The sequence below is a fragment of the Martes martes genome (assembly GCF_963455335.1).
Source record: "Martes martes genome assembly, chromosome: 11".
Taxonomy (NCBI): Eukaryota; Metazoa; Chordata; class Mammalia; order Carnivora; family Mustelidae; genus Martes; species Martes martes.
Genome location: NC_137899.1, coordinates 107,238,612 through 107,252,915, shown reverse-complemented (window position 1 = coordinate 107,252,915; position 14,304 = coordinate 107,238,612). Strand labels below are relative to the sequence as shown.

General features: G+C 61.0%; 1 protein-coding gene across 1 annotated transcript in view; it reads left to right on the top strand.

The window, feature by feature from the left end:
• Positions 1 to 14,304, top strand: part of PTPRN2 (protein tyrosine phosphatase receptor type N2) — a gene marked incomplete at both ends in the record, with an annotated part of 716,654 nt that overhangs the window by 315,919 nt on the left and 386,431 nt on the right. Inside the window, one exon of the mRNA XM_080818767.1 lies at positions 300 to 386. Coding sequence (XP_080674893.1) covers positions 300 to 386 — 87 coding nt within the window. The remainder of the gene's footprint in view (positions 1 to 299; positions 387 to 14,304) is intronic.

The window sequence follows — 14,304 nt, the reverse complement described above, 5'->3', positions numbered from 1 at the left end:
CCGCCCACCTCCTTATTCTGTTTTTTATTGAAGGCTGAGCTGAGCCGTCGCTGCATCACGGGCCCATCACGCTTCTAACAATTCCATTTGCACCGTATTGTTTGTCTCATTGCTGGGAAATTCAGGTGATTCATCATGCCCGAGGAAGCACCTGATCCCCGCTGCCCCGGGAGCCCGGTCACTATGTGACAGGAATGCCACAGGCGCCGCGGGGGGGCACGCGGGGGGACGCGCGGCTTCTCAAGTGTTGATGAGTTCCATTTGGTAACGCTGCCCCCATCCCCCACTCTCCTCAACAGCCCCCTGAGTCCAGAGAAGGGGAAGGAGCTGATGGAGAGCGTCGCGCGTCTCCTGGAGGTGCCGATGAGTGTCTTCGCAGAGATCGCGTGAGTGCCGGTGCGGGGTCTCGGGGTTGGCGTCTCTGCTCACATCGGGTTCCGTGTCATAAATTGGTCTGCGAGGAAGAGACCTGTGCGCCTGGGGTTCTCGTTGATTATGTCAGAGAAACAGTTCAGGAGGGAAACGGAAGGAAAATTCCCGGTGGGCTTGGTGCGCTGTTTAAGTGCGGATGACACGGGAGTGTGATCATAAGAATTCTGATCTCCTGCACGGACGGGGCCCGCTGGGGCCGTGGCACTCAGCCCTGTGCGCTCCAGAACATTCTGGTGCCGGGGCCCCACCTGCGGTAGATGAGCGTGAGCCCGGGGACGGCGCGGATCCGTGAGAAGTCAGCACTTCCCAAGTGGCCCTGGTGTGTGGACCCCACCACGTGCTCGCTACCCCACGTCACCTGAGAACCGTGAGCCCTCTCATCGCCCGGGGACAGGCTGTGGGCAGTCTTGGGGGCTGTGGAGACCGGGGCGCGGGCCTGGGTCGAGTCTGCGATGAGGGCTGCTGCCTCTGCGTTTCTGGAGGCTGCACAGATCGGGGCCGCATACCTGAGCAGGAGCAGGTGGACATAGTGTGACTCGTAAGTGAGGGCAGGAGCGGACAGACCGGCACGTCCCGCTGCTGGGGGGTCGGTCCGGACGTGGAGGACAGGCCAGAACCTGTGTCAGGACGGACCGACGCGTGTGTTGTGAGCTGCTCGGGCCTGGAAGTCAGAGGCTCGGGCAAGCTCTGTTGGTGCCAACGGCCGGCCTGGGGCCTTCAGTCCTGCAAATACGGTTTGAGCGTCCGCAAGTCTTGCCACTCCGTGGGGCTGTCCGAGCTCTTTTCCTGCTGCTGTTAGCTCATTTGGAAGTTCACCGCCCTTTATTTTGGGTGGGAAGGAGCTGGAAGTTGGGAGAGAGGGGCCAAGGCCAAGTCCTGGTCTCAACAGGACACCCAGGTACACCCCCCCGGGCTCCGTGCACCTGACGACTGTCCAGTCTGTCTCTCCAGCTCGTGAGGGCTCTTGTGTCGTCTGTGCCCCAGCAAGCACGCTCGCCTACAAGATGCAGCTTTTCTCTGCTTCTCCTTTTTGAAAAGATTTTATTTATTCATTTAACAGAGAGAGAGAGCCAGGAAGCATGCGCAGGGGAGCAGCAGGCAGAGGGAGAGGGAGAAGCAGGCTCCCCGCTGAGCAGGGAGTCCAGTGTGGGGCTCGATCCCAGGACCCCGGGATCATGACCTGAGCTGAAGGCAGATGTTTAATGACTGAGCCACCCAGGCACCCCAAGACACAGCTTTTCATTCCACAAACGTTATAAAGCGTTGTGCCGGGTGCCAGTGTGGAGCGGGGGCGTTCCGGCAGGCATAGGTACAGAGCAGGAGGGTCCAGCAGCCTCGTTCACGTGGAAACAAGGGGCCCGAGGCTGTGAGGTCTGGAGAGCCAGTTCCCGGCTGCCACGAGGCAGGAGGGACGACGTGCTGCGTGGGAGCAGGCAGCACAGTTCAGGTGGGCCCTGAGGTCCTCGTGAGGAGTGCGGGATTCCTTCTGTGGGCTGCCGGCCACCGGGGACTACATCCGGCGAGCATTTCCAGCTGTGAAGAACGAATTACAAGGGACACAGGTGGAGGCCTGAGTGACCTGGGGCTGCAGAGGCTTCTAGGTGAGTGTTGGTGGTCCTGACACTGCACCGGGTGGGGCTGGAGAGGAGATCACGAGTGTGGGCAGGAGCCGCGAGACTGGGAGACACCTGCTTGTGACTACGCCTTTCCCCGCTCAGCTGAGCCCCGTGCCGGTCCCCTGGGCTTTCAGTCCCGCCTGTCATCTCAGACGCCCTTGAGAACCACCCTTTGTCCGAGTGCATTCCCTCCCGTGCAGGATTCCACTGCCGGTCTACACGGCATCTCTGCCCGTCCCTCTGCAACCCTGCGGAAGGGGGCATGGCTGCTGGGCTCGGGAACGCAGCGTGCCCTCAGGAGATCCACCGGGCCCTTTGCCCAGGGCACAGTCTCTACGGGTGCAGTTGAACAGATCACACAGGAGAGCCACGGCTGACCTGGAGGTGCTGACCGTTCCCTTCAGGGAAGCAGAGGGAAGTTTCCTGAGCTCCCCACATGTGGCTCGCCGTCTGTGGTCTTCACCGGTGACCCCAAGGCCAGGGGTCCCAGCAGTCCCTGACACGCTCATGTCAGGCACCCAGCACAGGGCCTGCACCAACATGACCCCCTCAGCCACGGCGGGGCGGTCCTCACCCCTCCGCCCACAAGCAGGAGACGCTGAATCTGGCCCCCGAGACTCAGCGGCCGGTGCCGCGGACACGTCGCTGTGGGGACAGTGGATGAACGAGTACCCGCCGCCTTCATTAGAGGCGAGAGTGTCCCGGAATGACGGGAAGGCAACAAGCAACCAGACTTTGCATCTCCGGGAGGAGCTCCAGGAGTGGCCAGGGCGGACTGAGCCTTTGGAGAACGTCACCGCAGCTCAGGCCCCCTTATCGAGAGCTTCAGACAACAGAGAACCCCCACGGACAGGCTTCAGGGTGAAACTGGGTCTGGCCCCGCTGGGGCCTGCACTTACTGCATTTTCATGATTTCCCTTCGAGCTCTGGTGAGTGTGCACCAGGCGAAGGCAGAGGTCCCCGCCTCGGGGGAGACTCGGCCCCCCGCCAGTGCTTGCTGGTCGGGAGTGGAGGTGTGTGAGCCTCGTGGGCTGGGCCGAGAGAGTGCGGTCTGGGAGGACGGCCGCACTCAGGACGGGTGGGAGCTCGGTGGGCTGGGAGCCTCAGCAGTAGCCGTGGCGCCTTCCGGCCAGAGGTGGCTCAGGTGGCTGTGACCCAGAGCCCGCCACCGAGGAGGGGAGCTGTGCTTGGGCCAGGCCGGAAGCCCCCCGGGGCAGGCCCCGCAGAGGAGCCTGCTGAACGCAGTGGGACTGAGTCGACCACGAGGCCGGCGACTGCCGAACACCTGTTCACGGCTTTTCTAGCAGCGAGAGTGTGACGTTTCCTGCCGAAGGAAGGTGATGCCCAGAGAGAACGTGACCTGAGTGTCCGAGGTCAACACGCATGTCTGGCTGGTCTTCTGCCCTGCCCCACGGTTCCTGTGCTGCCCTCCGGTCACCCCCCTTCCTCCCTCAGCCGGGCTCCCAGGCCCCTAACGGAGTCTCAGGGCAGCGGCAGGAGGGTCAGAGGCCAGCGTGAGGCAGGGCAAGCTTTGGGACTGAGGGGCTTCTGGTGCGGGCTGGACGGGGGGGGGGTCTCAGGACTGCAGGGGCTTTTGGTCTGGGGGAGGGTCATCTTCTGGAGAGGGGTGTCCAGTGGGGGGACATCTGGTGGGGGAAGGGGTGTCCAGTGTAGGGGGGGTGTCTGGTGGGGGGTGTCTGGTGTGGGGAGGGGTGTCTAGTGGGCAGACCAGTATCCAGTGGGGGGGTGTCCAGTGGGGAGGCATCTGGTGGGAGGTGTCCAGTGGGAGGGGAGCCCAGGGGCAGGGGCGTCCTGTGGGGATGTCCGGTGGGAGCTGGCTGCCCTTGCTCCGTCCCTGGCCTCCGCCTGGGATCTGCGCTCACATGCCTCAGCCCTTCCCACTGCACCCCCGTTGGATCTGAGGACAACCGGGGCACAGGGGGTTTCCAGGGAGCACTTTCTGGCTGAGCTGTGGCCGTACCAAAGTTTTTGTGAATTTCTTGCCTCAGTCTCTTCCCTGGTCAGAAAACTGGGGCTTCCGATGTCCCGTGGAGCCAAAGGTGACACCGCCGCCACGTCTTGAAGCTGGCGAGAGGCTGGTCCGTCCGTAGCTCTCCTGGGGCCCAGCACTCCAGAGGGTCTCCCGGCCGCCGCGCCCGGCTGGAGGCGTCCCCGGTCTGCCCTGCTCTGAATATGGCTCCGGCTTCCAGTCTAGGGCTGGTCCGCCCGGTGCCACAGTCACTGTCGGCCCCGCACATTGGGGTCCTTGGTTACCGCATGTGTGCCCGAGCGTGTGCTGTGGTGTACAAGTGTGCACTCGCTGTCGCTCCCAGGGCCCCGCACGACGCTGAGCTCAGGCACCCGCCGGACAGACAGACGTGGGCAGTGGAGGCCACAGCAGGGGGCGGCTGGGGGGCAGCTCTTGGCACCTAGGAGCACGTTCTCAGGGTTGCGCACTGCTCGAGGAGAGCGGGGGAGGCGGCCGCAAAGGCCGGAGCTGCCAGAGATTTTGTACTTAATATGTTTTGTTAATGGTTATGTAGCTGTCAAGTAAATTCCATTATTTCTTATTACATCATTAGAGACCATTAAAACGGCATTAGCATGCTGATGGAATTACGGCAGCAGACACACCACGACCTCGGTGAGGGCTTGGTAATCTAATCACGGCTGTTCACAGCGGCACTGACGGATGTGTGGCCGCTCCCTCCGGTACCATCTGGGGGCGGTGCTGCGGGGACCGCCTGGTCCAGCGGGGGCCGTGTCCGTGTCCCCGCTGCTCCTGAGGGCGGCGGCCGAGGCTTCCGCTCCGCCCCGGGAAGGCTGGGCTCAGTGGAGGACGCTGCGGGAGGACGGCCTCGTTCTGTGATCGATCTCGCCGCCTTCTCCTGATGCAAGAGGCAGTTTAGTTTCCCCTCTGTGTGATTTACGGGACTGAGGAAGACACAGCGTTCTTGATTCTCGAAACGGCTGCTGAAGGTGCGGTGGTGGGGACTCGCAGCCCGGACACTTCCCGTTAGGGCCTTCGTGCAGGGGGCCGGGGTGGTGGTGCCCGGCCCGGTCGGTCCCGTGAGTCTTAGGGATGTGAGGCCCGTGTCCCCCCTTCCCACGCCTGACACCCCCGCCCACCCCCGCCCCTCCCTCCACAGCGGAGGAACCCGTGGGAGTTTGTTTCCTAGGGCAGAACCGGGATTATTTGGCTCCTGTCTTGTCTCTCTGATTCACGAGGACAGGAAAGAGGAGGTTGAAGGGGGACACAGGGTCGGAACCTGGTCACGACAAACTGTGGATGATCTGGGGAATGTGCCAGGGCGTCGCAGATCCGCGGTGACAATGTGCCAGGCGTCGCAGATCCGCGGTGACAGAGACTGTGCTGGGACCGTACAAGCATGACTCGGCCAGGAGCCCTCCACAGTGAGACCCAGAGCCTGTGGGGGCCCCGGGAGACCGTGACTGTACCCCAGCTTGGTGTGTCCTCCGCCCACAAGCTCTGGGGTTCACAGGCAGATGCTGTCTCCTTGCACCACCTGGACCCGGGATGCCTCCATGAAAGGATGGAGAAGGAAGGGGCCCCGTCCTCCTGGAGCAGGAGCACTGGCCGTGGCCTGGGTACACGCTGCCAGGTTGCCAGGATCCCCCGGGGTGGCTGGAGACAGCGACACGTTGCCTTCAAGGAGACATCGCCACGTGGCGACAGCCCCAGCCCTGTGTTCAGACGGACGAGGAGCCCACGGGGTGGGGGGCGCTGGGGGTGTGCTGGCGAGTGACAGTTCTGCGTGAGTGGCAGACGGCCCTTTCTCATTCGGGCAAGTCCCTGTGCAGTGGGTGAAGAGATTCATTCTCCAAGTACCGGTTGGGCCCCTCCCTACTGAGAAAGGGTGTCGGAGCTTAGGGGCAGAGTGAAAACACAGCCTTTCTCGGCCTCAGTCTCCCTGCCTGTACAACATGGGTGGTCGGGAGTGCTGTGGGCTGGGTCGTGGGATCCTGCTCTGAGGAGACCCCACAGATGGCGTAACTGGCTCCGAGGCCGAGGGGCTCTCCGTGAAGGTCCGTAGCCTGTGCGCCATGTCCGCCTCCGGCCCGGCCAGCCTGTCCCGCGAGGCCGTTACTTCTGTTGTTACTAATCTGCTCTAACACCGAACCACGGGTAGGCTCATGGTCAAGAGTGACACACTCGGGTCCTCTGCCCAGGCTCGCACGGACCCTGTGAGTGCCGGGCGCTGGGGAGACAGTGGGATTGCGTGTAGGACGGGACGTCTCCGTATTTAGGGCTTCGTTGCAGAGTCTGTGGTTCCCGTAATGATTCTTGGATCGGGAAGAGCGGCGCCTCCCTCTCTTCCCGGAGACGACGCCCTCCTTGGCGGTAGAGCTTGGGCTTCTTTCCCTGTGATGTGTCTTCAGTGCCTAGGACGGCGTCAGGCACGTGGCCGGAGCCCAGTGTTTGCTCAGTGGCGGGGTGGGTGAGGGAGTGAGTGAATCGATCCACGTGGCTTGGGTTTGTGGTGTCTTTTCGAGGCCCTCAACGTCGGGCAGACTGCTGAAGCTCGCCTCGCCTCGCCTGTGCGTGCTCCGGTGAGTTGGGCGTCCCGGTGCCCGTGCCGGAGACCTTGGGGGGCTCAGTGCTAAGTGTGCAGCTACTCAGCCCTCCGTGGGGTCCCTACATGATATGCTATGAAAATAATAAAATGTTATGTAAACCAAGAAATACCGAAACACGTGAATAAAGTTACACTTACACTGAAATAAAACCGAATGGGTGGTGAAGTACACGTTGTATTTCTTGCCCGTGAAGACCGCTTGTCTCTGCTCGGCTCCGTCCTCATCTTCCCGGGAGAATCAAGCACGACTCATTTTCACTCTCCAGCCGCTCTCTGCATCAGAGGCTGCGCGAGCTCACGTCCGCGGGACTGTGGTGTAGACAAGCGGGGACACCTCACCCAGGAGCCGCCCTACGAGAAAGCTGGGAGCCCCGGCGGGAGGCCTTCCCCCCTCGCACGTGGGCACTACGATCTGTGAGGAAGGGCAGGGACAAATAACGTGGCCTCAGCGGGGGGTGCCGTGGAAACCAGCCCCCACGTGTCGTGGTGGCACGCTGTGGGCTACGACACGCGGTGGTGTGACGTCCAGAGAAACCAAACGGAGGGAGCCTCCGCGTCAGGAGACTAAGGGCCAGGCTGGAGTGCAGCCGGCCGGGAACTCGGCGGGGAGGCTCCTGTCAGTGCTCTCGGCACCGAAAAGCCGTCGGCCTGGCTCTCTGAGGCTTCAAGACGGAGCCTTCGTCCAGAATTCCAGGGGCTGCCTTTGTTTCTGTTTGTCACCAGCAACTCAGTCATTCCACCGTTTGTTTCGTTCCGGAGGCCTTCAGCCCCGCGGGAGGCCGGCCGCAACGGCGGATGCACCTCCGGTGGTCCCTCCAGGCAGCTCTGGTCCCTACGGTGGTCCCTAAGGCCCCGTCTGCCCCCCGGGCACCCCTGCTGGTGGGGCACAGGCCTCCTGTGACCAAACACATCATCTCTTGGTTCCAACTGGAAAACAGTAAGTTGTCCGGGAGCTCTTCACTAAGCAAATGCTTTCAACGTGCAAAGTCAAGGCTTAAACACGGGATCATCGGTTTCCTTCCAAATGTTCCATGGAGGAGGAGGAGGAGGGCTTCCCCTAATGAGAGAGAGGATGACCACACAGTAACTGCAAATAAGAGACGATCCATACAGTAAAGCAGTTGCCCAACCCTTTACCAAGAGAGAGCATCGGGGCGCCTGCGGGGGCTCAGTGGGTTAAGCCTCTGCCTTCGCTCAGGTCATGGTCTCAGGGTCCTGGGATCGAGCCCCGTGTCGGGCTCTCTGCTCAGCGGGGAGCCTGCTTCTCCCTCTGTGTTTCCTCTCTCGCTGTGTGTCTCTCTGTCAAATAAATAAATAAAATCTTAAAAAAAAAAAATGAGGCGCATCACCTATGCTGCGTCTCGGCGAAGGCTTATGCTCACTCAGCAACTTCGTAAGCCGTGTCCTCACCCAGATACGAAACGACGCGTTCTCTGTCCGTCTCCTCTGTCTCCTCAAATCAGGTGTTGTGGAAAGTTACGGCCTGATGTAACTTTTGTGCAGGAAATGTGGTAAGGGACCGGATGCCTTAGGAATGTGTGTGCACGATTTTGCTGTTTCATGGGATTCTAGGATTTGGTGGTTTGACACAGATGGGATGAGGCATGCAGAGGTGCCTCTGTAGCGCCCAGACTAGACTTGCTTCCCTGCGGGTTTTCCCGTGGCGGCTTGGGTGAGTCCAGTAGCGAACTGCACGCGTCCCAGAGTGAGGGGCAGCTTAGGAAGACCGCCAGCAGGGAGCCGGGGGTCCTCAGAAATGGGCGGCGGGGGTCGCCGTTCTCTGGAGAGACGGCGTGCACACTTGGCCCGGGCCCCGTGGCCGAGCGGGGACGCGCCGGGGGGAGCAGCCTGCCGGTGGCCTCCTCCCTGGTGGCCCTCTGCAAGCTGTCCCGGAACGCCCCAGATCCCTTTTCCAGTCACGGCCTCTCTATTAAAACCGGACATTTGGGGGCTGGTCCTTAAAACTCCGAGGGTCTTCCCCATCCATCTGTGGAAGGAGGGCACTGCCGGAGGCGCGGCTGTGACGTTCAGCTCTGCAACAGCTCGCCGTCCGCGTTTGCTGTCCCGGGGCCAGCTGGGGCGCAGGCGTCTGTCCGGTGCCTCAGCCGGGGCCAGCTGGGCGGCCGGTCTCAGAAGCCCCCAAGCCTCGTAGCGAAGAAAAGTCTTGCTCTCGCCTGGCCCCAGCGTGTTCAGACACAGCAAGTCCCCAGAACGGCGGATTTTGTTGGGCAACTTTGGGTCCTTTATGAGCATTTTAGTTTTTTTTAAATTAATAAGGAGTAAGGTACAGAACGAGCAGTTCACCAAATGCATAGCCCCTAGGTGAGAAAAGTTAATGTAGAAAGATGCTTAAGCCGTAGTTAGGATTTCGAGAAGAAGTCTTAGTGCTTGCATTGACACAGGCTCTTTCTGTACGACCCCCGTCACCTATACGTCGTCCGTTGTCCGTGACGCTCCATCCCTCCGTCCCCCCGTCCCCCCTTTCCTCCACCCTGTCCTTCCGTGGTGTGGGTTTTACCCCGATCCAGGATCAAACAGACCAAGTGCAGGTCACCGCGTTAAGCCAAGACAAGCCTGTGCTAGTAGAAAACATTTGATTAAATATCCTATCAGAAGTATTTTATTTTAACTTTCTAAACAACTCCCAGGAGCGTGAGTCATTTAAAAGTGTAGCGTTCACGTCTGTGTTAGTTGTAAAAGCCCCAACACTAACTTTACCACTGTCTGTTGCTGCCAAATATGCTTGCAGTCTTCTTTTTTAAAAAAAGATTTTATTAGAGAGAGACAGCGACAGAGAGAGCAGGAGAGCACAAGCCAGGGGGGCAGAGGGCGAGGGGGGAGCAGGCAGCCCGACGTGGGACCCGATCCAGGACCCTGGGATCATGACCTGAGCCGAAGGCAGACGCCCAACGACTGAGGCCCCCAGGCGCCCACTTTGTGATCTTATTATCCCCCAGAGTCGAGAGACATAGTCGCTGAGGCTTGTGTCTGTTTAAGGACAGTGGGCTGCTTAGCCGGGGTTTATACAGAAAATCACAGTCGTGTCTGCTGTTTTCTCTGTGGGCTGTCCGGGTTGGCCTGATAGACGCACTCCTGTGTCTTGTGTGATCTCTTAGGAAGCAGGAGAGACGCCACCCAGATCACGTCCACCACGTGGCGTGCTCCGTCGACAGACTTTTCCTCTTCTGTGTTTTGGGCCTGGTGCTAGGTAGTAAGAGAGACAGGATCTAATCAGGGAATGTCTTCCTTCCTCATCCTCCGCGAGGGGCCGGGCTGAGAGGGCAGCGTTCTGTGTCTCGTAACCGGTGGGATTAGAGAGCCGTGCGACGGCAGTTAGCAAGTGGAAGGTCGCCTTGAGTCACGTGACGGCGTCGCCGCCTCGTCTGTCACTCCCCGATGTTACAGACACGGAACGGGACGTTGCTGTAAAACGACTTCAACGATAAAGGGAGGTTAAGGGATTTCTCGAGGGTCGTGGGCAGAGATCTCGTCCCCAGCAGGTTAGGAACCATGGGGCTGTGTTCCACCAACTACAGGTGATCAGTGGGGAAATTCCAGAAAACCAGCAATATGTCAACATAAAATGGGAGAAGTTACCTTTGTTCTTTGTTAGCCTGTCCTGGGACTGAAAAGGAGAGAGTATAGTATCTCAGTAAAGTGAGGGATTATCACGTGTGTCATAAGCACGTAAGCGCATGTTACTTTATAAATACACAAACATCGCCTAGAATCAGATGGAATTAATAGTAATTGCCAAGTAGAAACGTTTTACGGGGCTCAGGACCGCTTGGACTTGTCTTTAAGACAGAGACGACCCCGGCTGGAACGATGGTGCTGAGACACCCCGTTTATCTGTGTGCACACATACGGTTTGCTGAAAGTGGTTAAAGGAAATTTAAAATCCGTGAATGCTGCAAGATCTCAGGGAAGTCTCTTTTTGTATTTGGCTGTTGGAAGCGGCCCCCACGCACGCGTCGAGCGTCTGGTGTTCCCACGCGCAAGAAGGCTGGGCTCTACCTTCGCAGAAGTGTCCTCGTCGGCACGCTGCCGCTCTAGAAGCGGTGAGTTCGGTGTTCACGAGGCAGCAAGGTCTGTCCACACGGTGCACACGTCGGACAAGCTGTACACAGACTGGGTGGTGAAGACATGAGCGGAGGCTGGCAGAGCCCAGCCCTGCGCTCCCCCTGGAGCCAGGGTCCAGCATCCTCAAATCCACAGGTGCGTTGACCCTACAAGACATCAGTCGGCAAATAGCAAAAATGTACCGTAGCGTGTTTCCGACGATGACGGGTGGAATCCGGACGAGAACTGAAAGAGAAAGAACAGAATCCGTGTCGCTGTCGCGGCGAGGCACAGGTGTCCCTGGAACACGGCGAGGCACGGGTGTCCCTGGAGCGCGGCGAGGCACGGGTGTCCCTGGAACGCGGCGAGGCACGGGTGTCCCTGGAACGCGGCGAGGCACGGGTGTCCCTGGAGCGCGGCGAGGCACGGGTGTCCCTGGAACACGGGTCTCCTCTTTCTCTGTGTCTGTGTTCTGGTCATTTCTTCCTCATCTAAACACCAGTTTTTTGTATCCATAAAGTGGGAGTGTTGGGCTCTGCACCAGAGACTCTCGTTATCTATTAACGAGTGACTTTCTCAGGGGAGAGCAAGGCTTCTCCCGCCGACCCGGGTGGTAGATGCTGTGTCTGCTTCTCACACTTCGCAAGGCTGCAGGCGTCTAGTTTCTGACTAACATAGACACTCCCCCTTTCCGTGCCAGCTTGATGCCTGTGGGACGGTTCTCCCCAGGTATTTGAAGATGCAGAGCAAACGGGACGGCAAGGACAGCCCAGGCCACGTGGTCCAGGGGGAAGTCGGTAGTGGCCCCCGGCACCCTGTCCTCCCCGCCCCCGTCACCCGTCTGCGTCCCACACGGCCTGAGCTGTTGAAGCACGGGGAGCGCTGCTGGCTGGGGTGGACGGCGGGCACCCCCCCCCCCCATAGCCGAAGTCCCAGCCGGGCCCGGGGCCAGCCTCGCACATAGGCTTCCTGCGACGGCTGTGGCAGGCCCGCAGGGCTCCTCCTTATGCCCAGGGCCTGGGGGGAGACTTCGCCCCTGAGGTAAGACTGAGACGCTGGTGAGTGAGATGAGACGGTCTCGGGAGGGCCTTGCTGGCCTCCTCCCCGTCCGGCTGTCCACACGGGAGTGCAGTCCCGACTGGGCCCCGACGGACCCCAGGGAAGGGTCTAGGGCACACCTTCCCAGTGGAGGACACGGGACAGCACGATGGTCCCCGCCTCCCGGGAGCCCCAGCACGGAGCAGGCACCAGCGTGTCTGTGGCACTGATGTGCCACGGACAGAAGCCAGCAGGAGGCGAATGTCTGGGGCGTTCCCTTAGGGGACCCACAAGGAAGCCGGGCTGAGCCAGGCCGGGAGCACGGGAGCCACAGCAGCTCGTCGCGGTGTGGACCTGCGCGTCCTTCCGAGGCCACGTCTGTGAGCTGCGCGTGCTTGGGTGCCCGCGGGCGGGGTGCAGGGGCTTCCGTTCCTGCGGCTCCAGGCTCTCCGGAGGACGCCGCACCCGTTGGGTCTGTCCCGCTGGGAGGGGCCCGGGGTCCACGCCGTCGCCGAGTGGCTGCCGCTGCTGACGGCGAGGTTCTAGGAGGCGGCCGTTTGCTTCGGAGTTCATCCTTCTTCTTTCTCTTTTTTAAGATTTTATTTATCAGAAAGAGAGAGACCGCCGGCAAGGAGAGGGAAGAGGGAGGAGCAGGCTCCCCGCAGAGCAGGGAGCCTGATGCAGGGTTGATTCGGCGACCCTGGGGATCACAATCCGAGCTGGAGCGGACACCCAACCGACAGAGCCACCCAGGTGCCCCCAGTGTTCATGCTCCCCAACACGCTCTAGGAGCTTGCGCTGAAAACGCCACCGAACACCTTCCCCAGGGAACCGGACTCAGTCCTTGAGGTGGCAGCGGCAGCATCGGTACCTGTTCCCCCGAAACCACTCCCCGACTCACTGCAGGGCCTTATCCCTTCTGGGCTCCAGCCACTCTCCTCCTTTCTCTCCCATTGTGGATCTGTCTTTGGCTTTTACTGGAGCGTCTGCTTTGTGCAGGCCTGGGCCACGGGGTGGCCCGGGACCGGACACTGAACCGGCTTCAGGCGGCCCCTGCTCCCGGAATCCCTCCACCGGGGTGTCAGGGAGGCAGCACCTGCCCCTCGGCTGCCCGCCCGCGGCATACGGGAAGCCTGAAAGCCCAGGGAGGAGCGTGCCATGGGGCTCCCAGCGGGAGACGTGGGTCCGGACGTTTCCATGCCCTCGTGCCTGCCCACAGCCCTGAAGCAGGTACAGCCAGGCCTATCAACCTCACCTTGTCACTCTCTGTACGAAACTTCCGTCCGGAAGGGAGAGGCCGCTGTCTGTTGGTCTGTCCACCGCAGTGATGGCCCTTTGTTCCAAGGGCAGGGTGGCAAGGCATCGCTTCACCCACCGGCCAGCAAGTCATTCCTGCACAGATCTGGGAAGGGCCTCATCCCTGTACACAGAGCCGGAGAGACGGGACAGTTTGCTCTGTGTCGCTCTGTGGGGCTGAGAGCAAAGTGATGCGCGTGGACAGCAGGAGCGGCAGCGCCCAGCAGGGAGCTTCGTCTGCAGACTCCTAGTGGCTGCGGACCGAGAGGGCACGTTCTGCCCGGACGGCCTCCCCCGTACTGCAGAAGGCCCCACAGAGTGAGGGGAGCAGCCGGGGCACGTCCCCGTGCGGCGCTAAATGTACCCTCGTATCTAATACTAACATTTTCCAACGCAGCAGCCCGTCCGTCCGTCGTCAGCCTCTGGCTCCCCTGGGCCGCCAGCCCGCGTGTCCCTGGAAGGGAGGAAGCATCCAACGGCCGGAGCGCCCAGGGCCTGGATGAAGCCATTTGTGTCCACCTGTGACTGGCAAACAGCCTGGGCCGGAAGCACTAGTGTTAGTACAAGTAACTGCGAGAGGCTGACGTGAGTTCCGAGAGTGACCAAGCAGAAAGGGGAGACAGGCTCTCGGGCTGGTGTCTCGAGGGACCTGCATTTTGAGGGGTTCCTGCAGGTTCCTCTGGGTGGTACTTCAGCTCTAGGTGACCTGGTGCCCGCGCAAACGTTTGTCCGAGAAATCCTGGTGTGGTTGGGGGTCTGACGCATTCCGAGTGGAGGCCCAGGGCACACCGCAGCCGCCGGGGCCCAGCTGTGCTCGGTGAAGGAGCTTCTGATTTTAGACGCCCTTGGTGGGAGCTCAGGGAGCTTCTGGTGGTCCCGGGTGTGCAGCCAGGCACCCAGGGCCGGCAGGACACCCTGCGCCCCTGCCCACCTGCCCGCCGTTCCCTTCCTCGTGTCCCAGGACGCTGCCCAGAGCCCTCAGGCATTGGCTTCACACAGGAGCTGCGACGGGGAAGGAAGTCAGAGCCTCGGCCAGAACAGGTCTCCCCACCGTCAGCCGAGTGAATGGAGGCCGGCGAGGCTGAAGGGTTAGCAGAGAGGACGACACGTAGGGTCGCCGCTGCGAGGCCTGCGTGCAGACTTCCACGTCGCGCGTCGGGGCAGGCGTTGGGGAAGAGCAGGCCCGAGTCCCCGTCGTGGCACTGGCTTGGGCAGCTGACCCTCTCTGACTCTGCTCTGTGGGTCGGTTTCCCTTCCTTCAC